The sequence below is a fragment of the Hylobates moloch genome, unplaced genomic scaffold, assembly GCF_009828535.3.
Source record: "Hylobates moloch isolate HMO894 unplaced genomic scaffold, HMol_V3 SCAFFOLD_16, whole genome shotgun sequence".
Taxonomy (NCBI): domain Eukaryota; kingdom Metazoa; phylum Chordata; class Mammalia; order Primates; family Hylobatidae; genus Hylobates; species Hylobates moloch.
Window position 1 is genome coordinate 66776577 of NW_026652291.1, and position 25882 is coordinate 66802458.

A 25882-nucleotide genomic window follows, 5' to 3' on the forward strand; every position below is an offset into this window, starting at 1 on the left:
AACCACCTACTGAGTATTATGCTCACTACCTGGGTGATGGGATCATTTGGCAACATAAGAAATTTAGATTTAGAAAAGTTTATAGGTACTTATTTTTATGGCAATAATTAACAGGGTCAGCCTCTAGGCTGAAATCCCTGTAATTCCAAATAATAAAACAGATCTACCTATAAAAGAATAGTGCATTTGTGTTCACTAAAACAGGAATTGAAGCTCAATCAAAAGCATTGTAAAATGATTAAGAAAAAAGTTAAAAGGGAAGAAGAACCATTGTTTATTCAGATTTATTAAACCACCTGAAAAAGCTTAAGTTCTATAAATACAGTCTGGTAGTTAAATACATAAACTTTGGGCTTGATGCCTAAATTTAAAATCCCAACTCTGCCACTACCTATATAATCCAGGGTGATTCTTTCTGTGTCCCAATTTCCTCACCTGCAAAATAAGGATAATAGATGTTTACCTCTTGGATTCTTTTGCAAATTAAATGTATTAAATGTCTAGGTAGGACCCTTAGAAGAGTGTCTGGTATGGTAACAGCTGATACATGTTAGCTATATTAAGGATAATAATCCTAGCAATAATAATTGCTATTATTACTGCCATATAGCAATAATTGCTATTATTATTTTAACTGACCTATGAGAAGTGGATTCCTACTGATCTTTATGCCAGTACTCCCCTTACTGGGCAGGTTCTGATGGAGCTTAAATAATTAGGGATATATGCTGAGTTCAAACAGCTTAGCCCACAATTCTTATCCATAGATTCAAAGGCCAAGGTGAGATTAATAAAACCTGAAAACAACTTAATATTATTCCCTGTTTAAAGAGGCAGTACAAGAATGATATCTAAATCCTAACTCTCCTATTGTAAAATTGTCGGACTAAAATAGTCAGATTTGAATTTTCAGTTGGAAATCAACTTGGACAAAAAGCCAATAAATCAGTAATTTGTGGGGAACACATGGTCACTTTTCTGGATGACATTGTACTCTGAATCTGCCAACCGAATGACACTTCCTAAACTGATTTTCAGGTATACTACAACAGGAATTACTGGACTGTGGTCTGTCAAATACATACCAATGTATTTTGGGCAAACAGTTGCATGTTACAAGCTGAAATGAGTGTAACTTCTACAGTCACCCCTGAGAAGGGCTTCTCCCAGGCCTTGGTGCTAAACCAGGGGGGATTGTTTCCATCTCCCTCACCCTAAAAATTAAAGAGAAGTCAGACACAAAACTCTTGAAGGAGAAAGGTGGAGTCACACTACATCATCAAGAGGGCTGGAACCTGGACCAGTTCCTAAAATTTGACCAAGTTTTCCTGCAGGGACTCTAGTCTTCCATGTCCCTGCACTTCAAGGAATGTGGGTGTCCTATGGTCTATAATCCAAAAATTAATAGGAGGAATGCTTTTTGTTTATGAAGAGGCCTCCTCTTAAAATGCCTAGGTAAAATATATACTTGATAACTTAACCATTTGCCAGCAGAATAAACAGTCTTGATTTGTGAAAATCCAAGTTGGGATAACCATCTTCTGACCAGCTTCTCAGTTCATTTATAAAATCTTGCCAGGAAAGGAAACTGACCAGCCTTGTAATAAGTATCTTAGAAGCAAGACAGCTTAAAAACAGTACTGGAAACATGGCTGAAAATCACTACTGTTCCACCTCCCATGAATGACTGATGTGCACCAAGGGCTGGGAGAAGCCCTCCTCAAGAGTGACTGCAGAAGTTACACTCACTTCAGGCTTACAGCACGCAACTGTTTGCTTAAAATACAGTGGTTATGTATTTGGGAAACAACAGATTCATCACTCAAGAACTGAATGTTATGTTAACGAGCAACAGGGTTCCAGAAAATCAAATATAATACCCACCCAGCGGGGCTTATAACTCTGGAGAAAGTCAACTCATGAGTATCCCTGAGACATTTAAAAATATCTGAGAAGGCTTAAACACTGCATGAGAAAATAAATTATAAAGAAAAAAAAGATAAAAACAGCAAGGCAGAAAATTTAAAACACATGAGGTGCAAACCTGGATTGTCAAGAGCTAAAATCAATGAGAAAATTTTTAAAGTTAGAAAAAGGCTTTTAAAAATCCCAGAAAATAAGACAATAAACACACACTCATAGAAATGGATATAGATATGTAATTTAATACCCACCGTCTACTATATAATAAGTATTGAAAGTATAAATAATAACGATTTTTTAAAATACATGTAAGTTTAAGTCATTTAAAAAGCTGAAATCTAGGCTGGGTGTAGTAGGCCATGCCTGCAACCCCAGCACTTTGGGAAGCCAAGGCAGGAGGATCACTTGAGCCCAGGAGTTCAAGATCAGCTTGGGCAACACAGGGAGACTCTGTCTCTGCAGAAAATTTAAAAATTAACTGGGCATGGTGGTATGCTCCAGTGGTTCTAGCTACTGGGATGCCCAGGCAGGAAGATCTCTTGAGCCCAGGAGGTCAAGGCTGCAGTGAGCCATGATTGCACGTCCTGGGCAGAGTAAGACCTTGTATCAATTTAACAAAAAAAAAAAAAAAAAAAAAAAAAGCTAAACTCTGACTTAAGAAATTCAGAGCAGAGTAATTGAGATGTAAAATATAAAAAGTTAAAGTAACCAAGGTTACGAATTGACAGGAAATGAGGAAAAGGTAAATGTTTTTAAACTGTAATCTTACTGACTCACATCAAAGCAGCCAAACAAGTGACTAAAAAGTTCTTGGCTGGAGGCCACTCTGCTGAATGTTCCCTGTCAGCCCATCTGAGTTTCTCAAATTCACTCCACAGGTGAGTGGGAAGCAGGGAAGAAAAAACAAACAATGACAAAGAGACTTCCAGCTAACATGGGGTGATTGGGTGAGTCTGCTATTTTCTGATGTTTTTCTCCCAAGACTTCATTGTTTCCTCTGCATCACTGTCTCTCTTACCACTATATTTTATTTGTCAGGCTTTTTATTATTGCATAATTTTGTTCTAAAAATCTACAGGTAAATTAGGCTGAGATTTGACAAGTAAAATCTTGAAATATTTTTCATAATATTTCAACTAGGTATCCACTAACAATCACAACAGACTCTTTCTGTTCCAGACTCAATTCAACAAATATTTATTCATGCCCTACCATAAAATGTTCTCAGAAAGGTAGGCTTTCACTGTCTTTAAATCTTTGGCCCAGTTAGTTGAAAGGACTATCAAATCCTCAGAAGAGACCCAAACCTCCAGGGCTTTTGTTTGTTTCCTCCAGTAACATCCAATATTCTCCCTAGCTACATCTTATCTCACAAAATCCTTTTAAAAATTATTTGAATAATAATTATGGATCAAAGGCAGAAAAGAGCAATTACTAGACAGCAAATAGCCCAGGTATAACAAAAGACTTAATTTTTACACACATAGACCACACAATTCTGCTTCTAAGAGCATAACAAGAAAATAATGAGACAGATCATTCATTCAATCATTCGGTGTCAGGCACTGTTCTGGATACCTGAGATATAAGAGTGAAAAAAATAGGCAAAGATCCCTGGTCATGTGGTGTTTATACTCTCGTGTGTTTGACCCAATCTTACTAAATTTACTGAATAAAGATAATCCTGAAACTTTTTGTATAAACCAAAGTTTTCTCAATCAAAATATACTTCAAATTACCAAAGACAGCTCTACAGTACTTAATAAGCAAGCAACAGTTTCTTTTGCAAAAGAAAGGACTTGTAGTGAAACTGGACATGTCAAAGATGACATTCACATTTGTGTCTAAAAATATGATTTGTACTTCAGATTTCTAAAGAATACTGCAGAATAGAACAAACTGGATCAAAGAATAAAATGGAGTTTTTTACTTTTAAGGAATTGTTTTATGGAATTTTCTTAAACATTTATAGCGATGTATATTTTCCAAACTGTTAAAAGATCAAAGTGAAATGTGATACGTATTTTTAAAAATCAAGCCAGTTCTTTTTAAAGAAGAGCAGGAAAGTTGAAAGTATAAGGCTGTGGTTTTATAGTTTATTTGTTCACTGTGAAACTGTTAGATATATTTCATATGTAGTCTACTCAGTAATCCATTTAAGTGTTGGCTATTGAATCTAACAGTTTATTCTGCATCTTGTACTTATATCATCTTGATTTTTCTGTGTAAAGACAAAGCAAAAAAAAAAAAAAACTTATGCATTTTCACTTTTCAAACTGAAAAAAGCAAAGAATCATAATTCTGAAATAAAAACTACAATTTAATCTTAGGAATTAATTTTAGTAATATTAACAGATAATATCAAAAGTAGTTCAATATGCATATTATATCAGCAATTTTTTTTTTTTTTTTTGAGTCAGAGACTCGCACTGTCGCCTGGGCTGGTGTGCAATGGCATGATCTCAGCTCAATGCGACCTCTGCCTCCCAGGTTCAAGAGATTCTTCTGCCTCAGCCTCCCAAATAGCTGGGATAACAGGCACCCACCACCACGCCCGGCTAATTTTTTCTATTTTTAGTAGAGATGGGGTTTCACTATGTTGGACAGGCTGGTCTCAAACTTCTGACCTCATGATCCACCTGCCTCAGCCTCCCAAAGTGCTGGGATTACAGGCGTGAGCCACCGCACCCAGCCTACACTGGTCAATTTTTAAAATGTGCTATGGCTTATGCATAAGGACATTTTAAAGAAAAACAAACAAAAAAATAGAATCCTAAATTTCAAAGAGTAGGGTACAAGTTAAATACACTTCAATAAATCTATATACTAATTCTAGTTAGACACTAGAAAGTGGTGCCATGAGTGTTCTTTTATTTCCAGGGGAAGATATTGAGTAAGAACAATGGTCTTATGAGTTGTGACTAGACAGTTTCGAGAAGTGACAGCATGCTGGCAGCCCTTGCTCGCCCTAGGCGCCTCTTTGGCCTCGGCGCCCACTCTGGCTGCACTTGAGGAGCCCTTCAGCCTGCTGCTGCACTATGGGAGCCCCTCTCTGGGCTAGCCAAGGTCGGAGCCAGCCCCCTCTGCTTGCAGGGAGCTGTGGAGGGAGAGGCACAGGCGGGAACCGGGGCTGCGAGCGGTTCTCGTGGGCCAGCATGAGTTCTGGGTGGGCGTGGGCTCCGCGGGCCCCGCACTCAGAGTGACCGGCCGGCACTGCCAGGCCCAGGCAGTGAAGGGCTTAGCACCTGGACCGCAGCTGTGGAGGGTGCGCCGGGTCCCCCAGCAGTGCCGGCCCATCGGCGCCACACTTGAATTCTCGCTGGGCCTCAGCTGCCTCCCCAAGGGGCAGGGCTTGGGACCTGCAGCCCGCCATGCCTGAGCCTCCCCCAAAGCTCCCCACCGTGGGCTCGTGCACAGCCCGAGCCTCCCCGATAAGCGCCACCCCCTGCTCCACGGCACCCGGTCCCATCAACTGCTCAAGGGCTGAGGAGTGTTGCTGAGAAGTATGGGCGCACAGCACAGGACTGGCAGGCAGCTCTGCCTGCGGCTCCTGAGTCTAGTGGGGACTTGGAGGATCCACTAGGTGAAGCCAGCTGGGCTCCTGAGTCTAGTGGGGACTGGGAGAACCTTTATGTCTAGTTAAGGGATTGTAGATACACCAATCAGCACTCTGTGTCTAGCTCAAGGTTTGTGAATGCACCAATCAGCACTCTGTATCTGGCTAATCTGGTGGGGACTTGGAGAACGTCTATGTCTAGCTAAGGGATTGTAAACACACCAATCAGCACTCTGTAGCTGGCTAATCTGGTGGGGACTTGGAGAACCTTTATGTCTAGCTAAAGGATTGTAAACACACCAATCAGCACCCTGCGTCTAGCTCAGGGTTTGTAAACACACCAATCAGTGCTCTCTGTCTAGCTAATCTATTGGGGACTTGGAGAACTTTTGTGTCCAGCTCAGGGATTGTAAACACACCAATCAGCACCCTGTCAAAACGGACCAATCAGCTCTCTGTAAAACAGACCAATCAGCTCTCTGTAAAATGGACCAATCAGCAGGATGTGGGTGGGGCCAGATAAGGGAATAAAAGCAGGCTGCCCTACCCAGCAGTGGCAACCTGCTCGGGTCCCCTTCCACACTGTGGAAGCTTTGTTCTTTCACTCTATGCCATAAATCTTGCTGCTGCTCACTCTTTGGGTCCGTACTGCCCTTATGCGCTGTAACACTCACCGTGAAAGTCTGCAGCTTCACTCCTGAGGCCAGCGAGACCACAAACCCACTGGGAGGAACGAACAACTCCAGACGCACCACCTTAAGAGCTATAACACTCACCGCGAAGGTCTGCAGCTTCACTCCTGAAGCCAGCGAGACCACGAGCCCACCAGAAGGAACAAACTCTGAAATGTCCGAACATCAGAAGGAACAAACTCTGGACACACCACCTTTAAGAACTGTAACACTGTGAGGGTCCGTGGCTTCATTGTTGAAGTCAGTAAGACCAAGAAACCACCAATTTCAGACACAGTTTCACAAAGCCCTAGAGACTGCCAACATTCAATCGCATACTTAATATCTATAAGAATTAATGTAGCCTTAAGAGAAAGAAAGATTATGAAAGTGCAGTATTTCATCAAATTCAATTTCTTTCATGTAGATAAAAAAGAGATTTGCCTATCTTAAGAGCTAACGGAATTAAAAATCCAAACAAGTGATCAATCAAGGAAGGAATTTGAGACTTGTTAGGACAAAGCGGTAATATATAAATGGAATCCAGGGATGTGGGATACATGATTACCCCCTTTCTTGAAGTGATAGAATCACTGACAGAAACAGGGTTCTGTGGAATTGATCTATACTTGTCACAAAAATCCAATCTTTGTCCCAGCTAAAAGCTTTGGTGTTTATGCAACTTTAATCGAGCCAAGAAGACAACTGCAAAATTATATGAGAAGGTGAGAAGGGAACTCCACAAATTGTGTGGAATCACGCAATTATTCACAGATGAAAAAATATCTTTCAAACATGGGAAGGTTTGAAATTAAACACAGAGAAGTTTAAGAGAATCAAAACCATAATATCAATACTTTTGTGCATACTATATACGTATGATTAAGTAATTAATTTTGGCTTGTGTGTATGGTATCGAAATATTGAAAAACTTAAACTTTACAATACTTATGTTTAATTTATTAGGTTTGTAAGAAGTACTTAAGAACATATAAAGGTTTATCAAGCAGGTGACTGAAGTATTTAAAGGAAATCAAATATCTTAAATTTAGAAGTGCAATTTCAAACGTTTGAAGGAATTTAATAATTAAGTTTGTAAAGGATACCACAATTCTTCAAAGATTCTTAAATATGGTTGTTCAAATCTATTAGACTTATTAAAATTTATATTTTTAAGTTCTACTATAAGGATTAAGAAGTAACATCTGAATCTACAACTTTAATAACTTGAATATTAAATTCTAAAACCAATGTACATATCTGAAGTCTTTTCTTCACATAAAACTATCCCCAAGGGCACTGAACATTTTATATTTCAAAACTGACATAGAAGTATCAAATAAAAAGGGCAAATAAAAGCATATTTGAATTTGGATGAGCATATTTGCTTATAGAAAAAAATAAGATATCCACCAAAATATTAACTATATTTAACTCTGAGTAGTATGATCCATTTTGGGGCTTATCTGAATTTCTCACCTTTTCTGCAATGAGTGGGACATATTAGTTTCTTACTGTTGCTGTAACAAATTACCACAAACTTAGTGGCTTTACTAAACAAAAATTTATTATCTTACTGTGTTGGAGATCAGAAGTCCAAACCAGATTTTCTAGGCAAAAGTCAAAATGTGGTTCCTTCTGGAAGGAAGAAATCTCTTCTAGCCATTTTCAGCTTCTAGCTTTTCCTATGTTCCTTGGCTCATGAGCTACTCCTCGAATAACTCCACCATCTTGTTTCTGTTGTCACATCTCCTACTACATGACTCTAAATCCTCCTGCTTTCCTCCTACAGAGACCTCAGCATTCCTTGGCTCATGGCCCATTTCTTCCATCTGCAAAGTCAGCAAAAGGGTACTGAATCTCTCTCATTCTTTGAATCGCTCCTGCTCTTCATATTCACCTGTCTGACCTAGTTAGAAAAACTGTCCACTTTTAAGGTCTTAATGTGATTGGACTGGACCCACCTGAGTAACACAGTATCATCTCCGTTTCAAAATCCTTAACAACATCTACAAAGTCCCATTTGACCTATAAGGTAACATTCAAAGGTTCCAGGGATTAGGATGTAGCCATCTTGGAGGGTCATTATTTAGCCTACCACAAAATGTAATTTTGTAATTTTCAAAACAAAACAATTATTTAATTAAAGTATAGAAATCATAATTTTCCGTGTGGAGAAAATTATAAACAGGAATGATTAAATCAAGCTCCTTTTCAAGTGGCTTTTGTCCCCTAACTTGCATTATTTTTCAGAGCCAGAATATTCAACATTATGACTTCCAAACCTATAATTCTTAACATTACTTCAACAGTACACTCATCAACAGAAACCAAGTATAGAGTAATAGGTATAACTCATGTATCTGCTTCACCCAGACCATGACTATAAACATCTTAAGCAAATATGCGCTACAGTCCATACATTCTTATTTTGGGACAACACAATTTCCAAAATTTTACCTCTCTTATTTGCCTACTTATTTTTTAAACAAAAGACAAATTTTCTAAATAATCAAAGACACCTATGTATAGTGTTCCTCCTTTTTTTGCTAACCAGTGAAAAGAGCATATTTTCTCCAGTGAAAAGAGCACAATAAAGTACAACTTGAAACTATGATAAACGGTGTCACCCTTCTGCATCTAAGTCCATGTATTTTGCCTTTGTCATGACTGCGAAGAGCACTTTACACTAAAGCTTCAAAGCAGGCTTTTCTGTTTAACTACTTGAATTAATAAAGGTATTATGTACTTCCAGAATCAATTTAGTATTTACTACCACAATAATCAAACTTATTTTCTGTTTGATACAAATGTACTATTACAGTATCTTGGATTACCGACTGGTTGAAAAAGAGCACTGAAACTGCTTTATATATTACATTCAAAGTAAGACTAAGCAATTAGCTTATGAAATGAATTCTAAATGTTAGTTGTCTTTTCATTTTTAAGTTATACAGAAACATTTGTTTCAAAGTGGATAACATTCTAACCTAAGTAGGGTGTTTGTTTTTGTTTTTAGCTTAAACCATTTAGAAGAGTTACCGAAAATGACATGGTTAATATACATGATTTGATGACTCTTTCTATGAAATGTAAGTTTTACCTTTTTCTTTAAATGTACAGGTTTTTTGGCCAAAAGGTAATAAAATGTCTGCCCTTAGTCAGGTTTTTCTTTCTGTTTTTCTTTATTGTTTTTTATTAGTGAATATACAATTTAAAAGAATTCCAGGACAACAGGCATGGAATTGGGATTGTCCTGGACAACAGAGCATATGGTCAGCCTATTTAATTTAGTGTATTAGAGCAACTCCTCTCCATTAGTCCATCCTCACTCTATGTTTACTTTTGCTCCTTATCCTTCTCAAATAATTGAAAAAAAAGCAAAGATCATGCAAGATGTAGTTTTTCATTCTTCAAAAATGTATGGAAGCCACTGGATTTATGTAAATATTGTTAAGATCTACATCCTAGTTGACATTCCACATTAGTAGATGAAATTAACATCTGTCACAAAGGCTGCTCTGAAGTTAATCAGTTATTTCTGAGTACTTATAATTTGGTAAAGGAAAGCTAGGCATGAGTGATTCGCCTTACTACTCAAGCAACAACTGATGCCCTGTGTCCAACTAGTTAAAGATGAGTTATCTGAAGATAAGGTTTACAAAGGCACAGTACTTGACTAAAAGACATCTAGTAAATTCAGACCTCTAGTACAGCTGGAGATGTCTGCTGCCTTTTCATTAGCAAGACACTACCAGTAACTCATGTGAAAAGAGAAGTCTCTATGTAAGTTGTCCATTTGTACTAAAGTTCAAAAGTTCCAAATACATCAAAGAAAAGCACCTTTCTAGTACATTAAGGAAAACTACTTTACTATGTGCTATGCAGTACTCATTCAGGGCAGGAAACGTTTGAACTGAACTGAATTATGAATGTGCTTTAGGTCAAGTCATCTCTCTCTATATATATAGACACACTTATATCTACATTTTTGTAAAGTTTGAGGAAAGTACAATTAGTCTATGAGGGAAGTTAAGTGTTGGCATTAGCCCTGGACACAGACAATGTGAAAGGATGCAAGGCAATTCACAATTCAATTCAATCACTGAAGTGGAAAGAAAACTTCTACGTAGCTTGTGATCAATCATGTACAAGTGGGAGTAAGTTTACCTTCACGTGGCTTCACTCATAATTGACAAAAAATAAGCAAGCAAACAAACTTTATTAAAATAATAAACATACATATTTGTGAAGAATGACCCTTAGCAAATATACAACCCAAATACTCCTTCTAAAAGGAAAGCAGGCCGGGCACAGTGGCTCATGCCTGTAATCCCAGCACTTTGGGAGGCCAAGGCGGGTTCGAGACCAGCCTGGTCAACATAGTAAAACCCTCTCTCGACAAAAAATACAAAAATTAGCCAGGCGTGGTGGCACATGCCTGTAATCCCAGCTACTCAGGAGGCTGAAGTAGGAGAATTGAGGAGACTGAGGTAGGAGAATTGCTTGAACCGGCAGGTGGAGGTTACAGTGAGCTGAGATCACACTGCACTCCAGTCTGGGGGACAGGGCGAGACTCCATCTCTAAATAAATAAATAAGAAAAGCAAACACTGAAAGGCACTTTTCTTTTCTTTTTTTTTTTTTTTTGAGACAGAGTCTTGCTCTGTCGCCCAGGCTGGAGTGCAGTGGTGCCATCTCCGCTCACTGCAAGCTCTACCTCCCGGGTTCACGCCATCCTCCTGCCTCAGCCTCTTGGGACTACAGGCGCCCGCCACCAGGCCTGGCTAACTTTTGTATTTTTAGTAGAGACGGGGTTTCACCGTGTTAGCCAGGATGGTCTTGATCTCCTGACCTTGTGATCTGCCCGCCTCAGACTCCCAAAGTGCTGGGATTACAGCATGAGCCACCGCGCCTGGCCTGAAAGGCACTTTTCTTAAGGACCCTTAGTTGTTTTCTCAGAACCTACTCAGAATCAGTGTACTATTCAAGAATGATTCATTGATTTACACTGATAAATGTAATTCTTTACATCTACTAATTTTGAACCACAATGATCAATATATGGTCTTACCATAATCTCTTCTTCCACAACACTTGGTGGCCACATCTTACTGGAAAAAAGGCCAGTTCAGTTACACAAGGTAATTAACTTCTTTGGATAAAGACAGTGGCATCTGAAAATGTCCAGGTTGGTAAGGACTGGCTATCTCCACAATTTTGTTACCAGAGGAGCAAATTCCAAACCAAATTCTGCTACACAAACAGAAATATATTTCAAAAAAAATTAACAATTAGACGTACTACAGATCATATGATTCCTCAAGGGTGAGGAGTATCTCTAAAATAGGCAGATTTAGTATTTCTAAAAGAGATATAAAAATATCTCTCAAATTTCACTAATTTCCCCAATGAGTCCAGTTCTAATGTTCTCTATATTAATTATAAATGCTGAAGGGGTGAGAAGTGGGGGGAATCTTGACACCAATAAGAGAATCCTTGTAGTAGTGGCCTCCAAAGTGACTAGGATTCTAGCTGGCCACTAATTGGGATGTGAATTCCAGATGAGGGAAGCCTTCTAGACTAAGGAATAATTTAAATAAATCAATAATACCACACTGTCAAAGTTTAAGCATTTTTAAGTAAATTTCAGCCAACAAAATAGGAAGATTTAAATTTCCTCCCATAATCTGATAATTCCAAACTCTCTGTACAAATCTACGGCCTTTCAAGCAGGTGAATAAAGGATTGGGAGAGTCTGCTTTTTACATAGTAGCTATGTGACTTGAGGTAAATAATTTAACCTCTCCAACCTTTAGTTTCTTCATCCTTAAAATAGAGATAAAATTACTACCACAAAGGGCTGCTGTGAAAATCAGAAAAGACAAATGAAAAGCCAAGACTGGCACACAAAGTAAATGTCAGGAAGGTTTTGTTCCTGGAGGCTCCCCTCTGCTGGCCATTGTACTGTGAGAGAAACCACCAGTTCAAGGTCCTTTGCCACTCATGGAATTTTCCAGAAGAGGCCCTGGAACCTTGTCTATCGTGACCCAAGGCTCCTGGGATAAGCTTTTCAAAATTCTTACAGACAGGTCATCATGAAGTTGCCCTTTGGAGCTCTCACTGTGATGCTCATGAAATTTCTAAAGAGGACTACTCTGCTTGTAAAAAGCAACCTCCAAGATCTCTTTCCACTGTTATTCCTGAGTGATCTAGTGTGGCCATTTCTTCCGGCTCTAGCCACAGGAAGGTCAGAGCTTTGCTGTCATGTTCTTTTCTGCCCTCAGGTGCCATAAGTCTCAGAAGCCCACAGACTTTGCCTATTGTCACTGTTTCAGGTCTATTCACTACCACTGATTCAAAGTCATCACCAAAGATTAACTGACACCATTCCCCAACTCTTTCCTCCTTTTGACAATGGTGAAAAAGCTACGGCTGTTTGGTCAAGTGGTCATAACCTCTAGTGTTACTGTTCTGAGGATCTAACAGCACTAACCAATCTCTAAATAACTGCAACGCTGTTGGTCACCCATGTTCTTACCTGCAGCTTTCCATTTTAGAGACCCAGACCAAGCCTTTCAAGGATGCTAAATGCAAAGATGATACCAGCTTTGCACCACAGAACTATACGGATGTCTCAAAATGGACAGTAGACCTCACCTTTCTGTAGGCTAAGAAATAGTATCATGTCTCACCCTAATAATCTCTTTTTCCTGTGGCAATGAAGTCACACTTAAATGTCTTCAAACTGCTCCTAGTCCCTCTGCCAAATGCTCCCTTAAGTGTGTTCCTCCCTAAATTCTAACCATGATCTCCTAACACTCTGAAAAAGACATAGCCACTTTTTGTAATGATAAGAACTCCCTGGTCCAACCCAAGAGGCCCTACCAGAACACAAGCCTACCACCATTTCTCAACAATGTGAGGAGTTAGAAGGGAGGGGGGGGAAATGTTCATGTTTAATTGATAAAAAGTTTAAGAAAGAGTGTCTTTAATAAACATTTGACTATTGATAAATGGCCTAATTCAATCAAGTCTCTGGAACTTAATTCTAGCACCTGAACTAGAACTGAATCCCTAGTCTCTTTCTAGCTAGTCATTCACCCAAAACAAAGAAACAGTTCCATAATCATCCTGTAATTATTATGTCATTAATATGATGGATTTAGACAACCTAGGAAAAGGCTCTGTATTTTTGGTATGGCCAAAACTGACAGTTTAAAAACTTTTATTAACACTTTAACCTAACAGATTAATCTTAATAATTAATGAAAAGTGCTTTGATTCTTAAGAAAGTTTGAAATTTACATCAACATAAATGTCGGTGAATAAATTTCAAGCAAAAAAAATTCCTAGTCAAAAGTCAACTTAAACCATTTACCAAAAAAACGCAAGCTCATGTAATGACACATGGATTTCATATTTGAACAGATTATTTTATTTGATGTAGAAATATGTTTCTGTTTGTGACATATCAAGTTAGAATTTAATTATATTCAGATTATTTTCATTCTATTGTTTATGAAAAAGAAAAGAGATACAGCTCTTTATTTAAAATGCTGAATACCCTTTTAATTTTATCTTAACCATCTATTATTTTGTGAAAAACTCTGTATACTGAAACAAGCTTCAACTGTCAAGATACAATACTTCATACACATACCACAGTTCTTCCAATGCCTGGTTGAAAATAAATAATAAAACAAAATAAAACATAACGCAATAGGATCCTTACTTGGACTGATGAAAAAAATGTGCTATGAACTGAAGAGTATGATTATAGCAAATCTACATACCTGTAGATAATTTTTTCAGTAAAAAATAGATTTTTTTAACTTTTATTTTAGTTTCAGGGGTACATGTACGGTTTTGTTACATAGGTAAACTTGTGTCATGGGGGGGGCTGTACAGATTATTTTGTCACCCAGGTACTAAGCCTAGTACCCCAAAATTGATTTTTTCAAAGCAGAAAATAATATATTGCCTGATTGTAGATTTTAAATGTTCTCACCACACACACAAGAAAAGATAAATCTGTGAGATGATGGACATGTTAATTAGCTTGATTTAATCACTGCACAATGTATACATGTATCGAAACATTACATCATATATCATAGTATATATAATTTTTATTAGTAAATTACACCTTAATAATGCTGGGGAGGGAGAAAGAATCTTGTAGGATCACCTGCAGTGTTACAAAGGGAACTCAACGTGAGACAGCTAATTCAAACAGTCAGAACTATGAAAATATCAAATAGTAATTTACAAAAATGTAAAAAAAACCCACTTACTTATTATGACCCCAATGACACCAAGAATATGTACCATATGTATAATTTGATTAGGAAGCTTCTGAATATATTTTCAGAAGGTGCTAACCATTAGATCTCAATGTTCACCTGCTCACAGTAGCTGAAATACTTGCTGTAATACAAGTGGTGACCCTTTAATCTAATGTTCCACTTTTCTGGCCTTTTCAATTTACCACTTGACTCTTTATTTCTAGTTTTTAACTGCCCCTTCAGTCCTCTCCTCCCCAATCTCTCTGACTGTACAAGACATTGTGTGAAATAATGTCAATACGTTTACAAAAGCCTGTATAACATGCCACTCCTAACCAGAATTGATATGGAATCAAACAAACTGAAAAATAAAAATGTTCATGATTACTGTGGATATTTACATAACTGCAAATAAGCAATCTCTTTAATCTTTTCACCCTGCACTGAGCAATTGCTCAGGTTGAGAGAATCACCTAACTGTAAGAACATTGAGTGCAGGAAAAAAATCAAACTAATTATCAACAACACCATGTATTATGCACATTCATACTTTTCATTCATATTTTCATTACTAAATTAATACTTTTCAACCATTTTATAATATATGCGGGGAAAAGTGGCTGCTGACAATTAAGGAGAGAAGCATTCAGAAATTCCTGAAATTGTGCCTAAAAACAAGCAATACACTCACTAGTTCCTCATCAATCAGTGGTTTAGTCAGAATAGATGCCAATGAACTAGCGAAGGGTGTATATTTTTTTCCTTTTCACCAAAATAAGTTGAACAAAATTCCTGTGTGATTGCATATTTTAAAATCTAAGTTTCATGTTTGCCAACATTGCTAAGCTACTATATCAATTGTCTGGCTTAAGCCAAATAAAACCTTTCATAACTTTGGAAGAAACTTCTACACAGGAAACTGTAGATTTAGGCAGGCGAAATTTGTCTGAATATGCATTGTTTTCGTACCAATTCTTAACTATTTAAATTATATGATATCCCATAACAGCCATAGTGGCCATATAATTGAAGACTCTGTATATTTAATGATCTGTTTTTCTAGGTGAGACCAGAAAAAGTAAGAAACAGAACAATGTGAATTTCTCTGCTGCCAAATAACTTCAAGTGGTGCTATCACAACTGGTTTTTAATGGTACAAAAATATTTGGTTGACAGTATTAAAAGAATTCCTGTGGGAAATATCTCATATTCTTTATAGATTAAAAAATTTTTTGAATAGTTGTAAGGAAAATCACCATTTTCTTTGTATCTAAATTCTATCAGTAGAAAGAGGGAAATGAGGCTGGGCGCAGTGGTTCATACCTATAATCCTAGCACTTTGGGAGGCCAAAGCAGGTGGGTCACTTGAGCACAGGAGTTCAAGACCATCCTGGCAACATGGCAAAACCCTGTCTCTACTAAAAATATAGAAAACCATCTAGGCGTGGTGGCACATATCTGTAGTCTCAGCTACTTGGGAGGCTGAGGTGGGAGAATCCCCTGAGCTTGGGAAGTTGAGGCTGCAGTGAGCTCAGACTATGCCACTGCACTCCAGCCTGAATGACTAGAGTGAGACCCTGAGAAAGAGAGAGAGAGAGAGAAAAAGAGAAAGAGAGGAAGGAAGGAAGGAAGGAAGGAAGGAAGGAAGGAAGGAAGGAAGGAAGGAAGGAAGGAAGGAAGGAAGGAAGGAAGGAAGGAAGGAAGGAAGGAAGGAAGGAAGGAAAAAGAAGAGAAGAGAAGAGAAGGGAAAAGGAAGGAAGGAAGGGGAGACAGAAAAGAAAAGAGAAAAGAAAAGAAAAGGAAGGAAGGAAAGAAGGAAAGAAGGAAGGAAGCACTTGTCTTGTTTTGTTCCAACATATTCCAACAATAAGGAAAGATTTAAGAAATTGAAATCTCATTTTCAAAATCACTCTAAAGTAATGCTGGGGAAATTAAAAGATAAGTAGTATCTTTTATTATTAAAAAACACCCTATATTTTTACCTCTATTGCCACATTTGGGTTTAGATTTTTCACCTTAAGGTAACGGCGCAAGGTCAGAGGTCAAAGATTACCCTGATACATAAATCAAAGCAAACAAATATAAAAACAAAGCAAGGAAGGAAACTTCATGTTACCATCAACACCTATAAGATTGCATTCTACCAAGTTCTAACAGTCTGAGTCCAGCCCTACAATATTGATCATTATACTAGTTCTTTGGTATAGTTTGAGAGCTTATTCAATGATTCCAGTCTAATACACACACAAACACACACACACACACACACACACACACACACACAAAGTTTCATATAATTATCCATTACACTCTTCTTTAAAAGACTTATAAATAATTAAAGATTGTGGTTTTCTAAAGGTTTTATAATGGGGCATGGACTTCCATGACAGATAAGTGGTAGTGGGAATATCTAAAAAAGACTTGTGATTGGTTTTGCCAAACTGATCTCAATTGTTTCCCAGTAAATTTGCCTTCTCATCTCAAAATGACATTTCTGCATATGCACAACCAATTATGTTATATTAGCTATCATCAGATGGAACAATTTAGCAAACAACCTCTAGATGTTAGCATGACAGCAAATTGCAATCTCCCTACATCATTTCCAAGCACCTTCCTTCTCATGTATCAAGCGATGATCTGCAAATAAGCTTTAAATTTTGGTCTTGAGAACCAGAATTTTGAATCATTGTGTTCCCAAATGTTGCACCATTATCTATTTTATTTCCTTTTTTAAAAATCAAGTGAAATACCATTGACATGGCACTTGTAATTGAAAAGGAGTTAAATCATCTTTCTGTCAAAAATAATAAAAAGCAATGAAAATATGCTTTACTTTTATCAGCAAATGTGTCTTTCATTTAGTAATAATTAGATTAGTCCTTAAAGAATGCTGAGAGGTTGAGATTTGAGAAACTGTTTCAAAACATAAGTACTTAAAAGATTTGCCCTGATACAGAGGTCAGGAAAAAGATGTCACCTGGGCCTTACAGCCATATTGCTTTTGGGCTTTTTTTAATATTATAATTTTAATTATATATTGAGATAAGAATAAGACAATAAATATAAATTTCTTTTGTTAATAAGACAGTATGCTAGTCTATAGAGCTTTAAGCTTTAGTCAACACAGCATTTATTATGCACATATTTACAAAGCAATATGTATGTTACATATATTGTCTTTCAATCTCAAAGTAATCTTAGATAAGTCACAAATATACATTCATAGACTTACAAATGTTCTGTATTCTCTACTAAGGTCACTAACAGTTATTCGTGAATAAATTAGTGAAGACTTATATACAATCATCTCACAAAAAAAGGTAATAATCATTAGAAAATAAAGTTATAAATCTCCCATAAAAGCTATCATAGGAATCTGGTGAAAATAAACAGCACAGTCATGAAGTATGGTCTTCTGGGGCAAGTTTTTAAACCTTATTAATAATATTCCAGTAAATCCCCCACCACCACCACCATACACTCTTTCAGATTGATCTCAATTCTGAATCTAAAGGCCCAAATGAATTCATGTATTTGTCAAATAAGCCAATCATCCAACTCTTCCCAGCCCATGGACTACGAGGCTTAAGGGTTTTAACTTCACAGTCTCACAGGATATTCTTGTGAAAACTGTCAAATAGTACATACCTGTTTTAAAAAGGTTTGTAAGTCTGTGAATTGATAGAAAAATATAAAGCAGAGTTTCTCTTGGGAGGCCAAGGTGGGTGGATCATGAGGTCAGGAGATCGAGACCATCCTGGATAACATGGTGAAACCCCGTCTCTACTAAAAATACAAAAAAATAGCTGGGCGTGGTGGCAGGCGCCTGTAGTCCCAGCTACTTGGGAGGCTGAGGCAGGAGAATGCCGTGAACCCAGGAGGCAGAGTTTGCAGTGAGCCGAGATTGCGCCACTGCACTCCAGCCTGGATGACACAGCAAGACTCCATCTCAAAAAAAAGAAAAAAGAAAAAAAGAAAAATATAAAGCAGAGTTTCTCTTTGGGATTGCGAGATATGTGATGAGGCTTCATTTTTTGCAGTCTATAATACAAAATATAAAACAATACTTCACATCTGGCGGCTATACAAGGATAATGAAGCTCTTAAAAATATATTTAAAAAATAGTTAAACATAATCTACTACATATATATTCCACATCTGTAATACATAAATATGTATATAATATACAGTTCCAAAATATAATCCTGTTACATTATTAAACTTGAAAAGAAATTTAAATTTTAAAAATACAGGCAGGGCACAGTGGCTCATGCCTGTAATCCCAGCACTTTGGGAGGCTGAGGTGGGAGGATCGCTTGAGGCCAGGAAATCAAGAACAGCCTGGGCAACATAGTGAGACACTGTCTCTATAAAAAAATTATAAAAATTAGCCAGATGTGGTGGCACACACTTGTAGTCCCAAACACTTGGGACGCTGTGGCAGGAGGATCACATGAGCCAAGACTTTGAGGCTGCAGTGAGCTATGATTGTACACTGTACTTGCAGTCTGGGCCTTATCTCAAAAAATAAAATAATAAAAATAAAATTAAAGTACTAAAATTATATTACTTAAGAATCACTTAATAGGCCAGGCCCAGTGGCTTACAGCCAGTGGGATTCCTTAAATCCCAGCACTTTGGGAGGCCGAGGTAGGAGGACCTCTTGAGCCTAGGAGTTCCAGACCAGCCTGGGCAATATGGCAAAATATCATCTCTATGAAAAATTTAAAAATTAGCCAGGCATGGTCACCCACACCTGTAGACGCAGCTACTCAAGGGGCTGAGGTGAGAGGATCACTTAAGCCTGGAGGCCGAGACTGCAGTGTGCTGTAATTGTGCTACTGCACTCCAGCCTGGGCAAGAGAGTGAGACTGTCAAAAAAAAAAAAAAAAATCACAGCAAAATGACAAAGTCTATACTTCATCATTAAATCAGAAATCAGTAGACATATAATATAGCCAATTATAAAATTGGAATAAAAATATATACACCTAAGTGCCAAAGACCATCATTAGCTTAAAAGGAGTTTGTTGATCCAGGGGAGTTGGATTGGTCAAGCACCTAATTACTTCCGGCTTTCTCAATCTATGTGGAATGTGCGGAGTATCAAAAATTAGTAATAAAGAGAAAAATGACACCACAACTATTAAGAAAACAATGTATAATACAATTAAAGTGAAACAATTACAAGCAAAGTAATGCTACTTTCAAACCAAGGCACTAACCTTACTTCTTTAGTGAGCTATCTACTTAAAATCTCACTGTTAAATTTCTTTAGCCAAAAGATGATTCTGAAAAGTGAAACTATATGCCAGGGGTCTTATAAATGCTATTACTCCATTTAAGTACATTTAAGAGTAAAATATCAGTTGCCTTTCTAATAAGGTAACAGCCAAAATGAACAGTCATATTAATTGCATCAAGCATCCCTAAAGAGTAACACTGCTCATTTGAGGGGGGGAAAAAAAAAGTATGTGTGTTTGTTTGTGTGTGTGGTAGATAGGTAGATGATATACTATGAAACCAAACTAGCTCTTCCTCTGGAATTTTTTTTCCTTGCTTTAAAAAAATTCCTCCTCAGTCTACATATTCAAGGTTTCTTTGATAGTAGAAAGTAACAGTGTTTCAAAGTGAAGTCAATTATTGTTATTATTTTTTACCCTCCTGAGAACAACAACCATGTACGCTAACAGAATACATATCTTTATATACAACCAGGCTTCAATGTCACACACTTGCAAACTAAATAAATAAACATAATGTAAATAAAACCCTGGACCAATACTTTCTAAAAAGAAAGAATAATATATTATATAGCCATACATTGTTACACACAAAAAAGCAAGACTAGATTTTTCACCTAAACTAGAAGACGAAAGAAATAATTCTTTACTTATATAAGTCAGTATATACTTAGGGTATGTTATCTTAAAATAAGTATTTTTTGTTGAATTACCACAATGTTTCAAGTACAATTGTGTCTGCTACATAGTTAGAGAACAACTATACTCTAAATTCTAAATAATAACAATAATAATTTACAGGTGAGTTTCTCAGGGAAACTTATGCAGCCTCGTATACCTCAGTTGCTCATCCCAAAGGAAATGTCCTATGATGTTACTGAAACTGTCAGCTAATATTTCCAATGCTAGTATGATCTATGTTAGTATTTAGGGAGCTCCTGAACAAAGTGAATGAAAACCTTCTTAACACATTTAAAACAACAGATGTGGAAGACTCAGAAAGATCAGGAGAACCTTCTGCTGTAAGTTCCACACGACTTCAGCCCACATAGTAAATTGTAAATGATTTCAAACCCTCTGCTCTCTCCTGAAACATCCACTCCCCAAACTCCTGTCATCCTTCCTCATAGCTGATGTCCTCATAAGGTACTTCCAAAAAAAACTGAAATAAAAGACAAAAGAACTCCCTCCCACTTCCTTAACTCCACACTGACACTCTGCCATTCCTGCTGTCACAACACACAGAGATCCCTGTATCCTGTGATGGACCTTCAGCTCTCTTAATTTTGTTTCTGCTGGGATAATAATATATTCTGAAAGAGATGACAGATGACAGAGAAATTGAAAAAGTCCTCTGTCCAGAAACACTATCCAGTATATATTTATTCACAGTATTCTGTATATAAATAACCCTCAAGTTCACATCTATAAATCTAACCCCAACTTTTTTATAACCTAAAAAAAAAAGTGAGATCTTTAACTATTCCAAACAGTCAAACTTTTCAAACTTCTTTGAGAGACAGAAGAAACTACTAGAATAAATACAAAAGGAAAGGATTCCCCTTATAAATCAGTCACCAATCAGGGCTGAAGATTTTCCCTTTCCAGTATTTCTCCTGGTCTCTCCCCCAAGAGTCTTGGCTCATGTTCCAACTAGCTCATGACTGAACTTCGGTGCTCTTTCTGCCATAACATTTTTGGCATTCTAAAACCACCACACAGCAAATCTGTCTTTCACATGTCCTTGGTATGATGTCACTATGAAAAGATTACTGAGGCTTCTAGCAATTTGAGTTTAATTCAAGGCCTTTTCATAACTATACTTCCCTTAAATACCCCAGCCACCACCTGCAGGCCTGCTGCATTCCATAGGTGCTTGCTGTCCCTCTCCCTCTGCTCTCCTCTCACTCTCGCCATGTAACACGCCCCTTGGTAGCTTCTAAGACACCTGGAATTCACCCTCCAGTTAAAATCCCACTACTAAACCTCTTGAACTAGGCATCAGTCTCTCCATCCTGAACTCCATGAGGAAGTGGGGGGCGCGGGGCAGGGAGAACTCAAGCTGGTCAAAACAAAGTCTATCAATATTACTTTGACCCAATTTGAATATTCTCTGACACTACCTCACTTGCTTTAGAATTTAGAAAAGTTAAAATTGTACAGAATTACCTTTGCTTTTTGCGAAATTTTATTTTACATTGTATATGTGCTTATGAAGCATTGCTGTTTAATTAACTGGTCTGCATCCAAATGGAGAGGGTTGTATACAAGGCTTTCACAGTGCCTAGGAGTGCTCCTGCTGACCCACAATAGACATTCCACAATACTGATGTGGAAAAGGAGCATGACTTATATCAGCATTAGACAAAATGTGTCATTTTCTTGGAAGTTGCAAACAATCGACATTACCCATAATATAAAAGTAAATTTCCATAAATAAATTTCTGGCACTCATTGTTACCTTAGTCTAGAACTTTCACAACTTTCTAGATCAGTGATTTTTTTCCACCTGGAGCTTTTAACGTCCCTGTGCTCAGTGCCGCAATTCACAACCCTCAAGGTTTAGCAAACTCTGTTACAAATAGTTTAAAGAAAGCAATTCATGATTATTCAAGTGATAATTAGAAAGCAAAAGGAGTGCTAGCCAGTCCTCCAGAGCTGAAAAATTCAGCACCTTTAGAGACCTCTGTCTCCACCCCTGAAACGCTGGCTGTTTACACTAAGAAGACTGGCGCCATGGCCCCCTCTCCCTCACATCTGTATCACCCCCTTCCATGCAATATCCATCTGGATGGCTCCAGAGGCAACCTGAAAATCCAAATTGCAACTGTAAACAGTGGTGGGTGGGCTGAGTCTCCTCTGGGGGTGGCCTGGCCCCGTATAATGGCCCTTCTTCTAACCTGCCTTCAGTGGCCGCTGTCCAGAGCCCCACAGCCTCAAACTTAAGGGCACAGCCAGCCTCGGGGTGTTCCTGGACATCACCCCCACCACTTCAACGTCCTACTATCAGCATCCTGGAAATGAAAAATAGGAAGGTTGCAACTTGCAGGTTTTGTCGTTGGAAAATGTGTTTCCATGCTCATACAGAGGTGGAACTAAAAGATGACAGGGCCTTGGGTAGCTGCAGTCCTGGTCAGTTGTTTTCACAACTGGCCGAGTCAATCACACTCTCTTAAAAGCTTATCTGACAGGTGAGAAATTCCTTGTCTCCAGGTCATTCCAGGGGCACTCTGGTGCAGGAAGGAGGATTCCTGCACCAGGAATGCGCTGGTCCAGGGTCCGTAGGGGAGAGAGGGGAAGAAAACTGGAAAGTCTCAAGGACAAGGAGGGGCGCGGCGAGGAAAGGGCAAGATACCTGGAAATGTCATGAGAAGGATGGAAATGGGTGAGGAGAAGGCGGACTGAAGAGAAATCGGTGAATAAAGGAAGATGGGGCGAGAGGTGGATGAGCAACAGCGAGCGCAGCGCCTCGGGTTGCAGGCGTCCAGCCGCGGCGGGGCCAGCCGCTTCCAGAGAGCCGGCGAGGCTGGCGGCCGGCCGAGCCCCGGGAGCAGGAAAGTTGGCGCGGAGAGGGCCAGCCGGGCAGCGCCCCCTGCGCCGCGGGGAGGCGCCGGGCTAGCAGCGGTACGGCGACTTACCTTCTGGTCGACGATGGAGCAAGCCATCTCGCGGACGTGCGCCAGGCTGTAGTCCCCGGACGAGTCCTGCAGTAGCAGCACTGGCTCACGGCTCAGGCCGATCTGTAGATGGAACGAGATGCCCCCGACCGGGGCCGCGACAGGAGCCAAGAACGGCGCGGGCCCGGGCCCGGACCCTGGGACCAGTGCGGCGGCCGCTGCGGCAGCTGCCGCCGCCACGGGCAGCAGCGGGCTGGGCGGCCGTAGGACCGGAGGGGTGCTCATCGCTTGGCGGGGCGCAGGGCCGGGCAGCGGAGGGCGGGGGCTGGCGGCGCGGCAGCAGAAAAGTTTTGCAGCCGCTGAGCCAGGAGCTTCTTTCTCCGAGAGCCGAGACGGAAAATAAAAACTTTCCGGAAAAGTCCCCGGGCGGGGGGAGGGCAAGGGGATGAGGATAGGGAGGGGAGGGGACTGAGGGGAGGAGATGGGGAGGAGGGAAAATGGCCGAGGCGGGAGGACTCTGCGGCCCGAAGCGCGGCTGCCGGCACTGGGGAGGCGCCGCCGCCGCCGCCAAGAAGCTGCCGCCTGGCGCGCTCGGAAAGACGGGGCGACGGGTCGGCGCGGCCCGAGCGCCGGGCGGGGGCGGGGGCGGGGGCGGGAAGGGGGCGTGAGGGGCGGGGAAGGGGAACTGGGGGCGGGCACTGGGGAGCCACCACCCGGCGGGCGCGGGAGTCGCAGGAGCAGCGGCCGCAGTGGCCGCAGGGTGCCCGGTTGCCGCCCCCTCCGCCCGCAGTTCCCGGGGCCTGAGCCTCCGCGAGCCGGGATAGGACCGAGTGGCGGGGCTCGGAGCCGCCTCGGCAGGCGCGGCCCTTCCCTCCCTGCAGGGATTCCCGTCCTCGCGGGTCCCGCTGCCCCGACTGCAGGCGGAGTGGATGGGGTGCACCGCCTCAGACCCGCTTCCTGGGGTCGCGAACTTCCCGGGCCCCACGTTCCTGGCCACCTCTTCCAAATGCTGGAGGACTACGCACTTCTACAAGTGAGGTGACTTTTGAGGAATTCAAGAATGCTGATCACAGCGGTTCCCCTTGGGTCTTACCTTGGGAGGGTCAAGGGAGGATGGGTCATTCGGAACCCACTTATATCCAGGCCCCTCTGGGAGCCCTGGGGTTTATTGCCAAAGAGGGTAGGAAGCCAATCCACAGAAAAGGATTTAAACTTGTCTCTACTCTTTTTGTCGCTCTGAGGCGCCCTTACAGCCAACCCTACCTACTCCACCCCAGCTCCTAAGGCACCGGATATACACAGTGATCTAAGGAGAGGGTCGCTTTGGAAAGAAAAGGCATTGACCGCCCAAGGGCAGGAGGAAGGTCTGATGCGGTCTCCTTTCCTTTACCTTATTCTTTGCGCCTGAAGTTTCTACTTTGGAGCTTCAGAAACTATTTTCCTTCTCCTCTGTCAATCTAAAATCTGTTACATAGGAGTAGTGCTCCCAAGTCCACCTCAGCACTGCCACCGTCATCACAAGCACAGCCATCAGGATTGGGCACAACCTGCCCTAATTTGGATCGCCGTTTATTTTTATTGTTGTCTTGGCAGGGTGGGGATTGCTTTACATTCGTTGGAGATGAATTATAATTCTCCCCTCCAACCAGGGTGGGCTTCATGGGTGTGCGACTGTGCAGTTGTATAGGCCACAGCTCATAAGACCCGTGTTTGGTTTAATATTCTGGGACAATAGGCTACTGTCGCTGTTTTGTTCTTCTTCACAATTTTTAATCAAGGAGTCTCACATTTGTGTTTTGTAATGGGCCACGCAGATTACGTAGTCAGCCCTGCCTCTCTCTTCGCCACTTCCCCAGACTTTCCCCTTCCCCTGCGTAAGTACACACAAACATACCTAAACAAACATTTTGTATTTTGTATAGCTTATTTTGTTCTGTTTTATTTATTTATTTATTTATTTATTTATTTATTTATTTATTGTCTTAACTTCCGGTTGTGGCCCAAGATGTTGCAAGGTAGCTTCCTTTAGAACCGTGTTCCCAGGGTCAGTAATGGAGCCTCAACACTGCAAGGCTGCACAACTACATTGAAGAGACTTGAATTTATTCTCTGAATGTGATGCTTTGATGAGGTCTACCTGTGTTTACATTTTCCCGGCATAGTTACTTATGAGGTGGTCCTCTTCATCCATGATACAGGTAGGTAATTTTCCTAATGTTCTAGACTCAGCTAATCTAGGAAAATGGTGGAATTTTTCTTGATGAAATGCCTTTCTGAATTCTGAAGGAGGTTTTTTTCTTTTAAATGTCCAAAACTATACTTCATTTTCTTTCAAATCAGAATAAAGTTAATATTCCACAGTTTTCTATTATCAAAAAAAAGCTTGCTGGTCAGTTTACAAGAGACTTACAAAAAGCTAGTTTCACTTGAGATTCAAGAGCGCTGAAGACATTCATGTTTTACAGATACTACAACTGCATGTTGAGGACTTCTCTGTTCCAGGCACTGTACTGGCACCAGTTGCACAGCTGTGAAGACAGGTGGTCCTTGCCCTAAAAAGATCACAGTGAAAAGGGGAGGG

General features: G+C 39.9%; 1 protein-coding gene across 2 annotated transcripts in view; it reads right to left on the minus strand.

The window, feature by feature from the left end:
• The window catches only part of PRKD1 (protein kinase D1), a 348017-nt gene extending 324107 nt beyond the window's left edge, over positions 1–23910 (minus strand). For both annotated transcript variants that reach the window (XM_032180176.2, XM_058429789.1), the window contains exon 1: positions 23323–23910. In XM_032180176.2, coding sequence (XP_032036067.1) covers positions 23323–23586 — 264 coding nt within the window. In that variant the 5' untranslated portion in view covers positions 23587–23910. The remainder of the gene's footprint in view (positions 1–23322) is intronic.
• Between the last annotated feature and the right edge of the window lie 1972 nt (positions 23911–25882).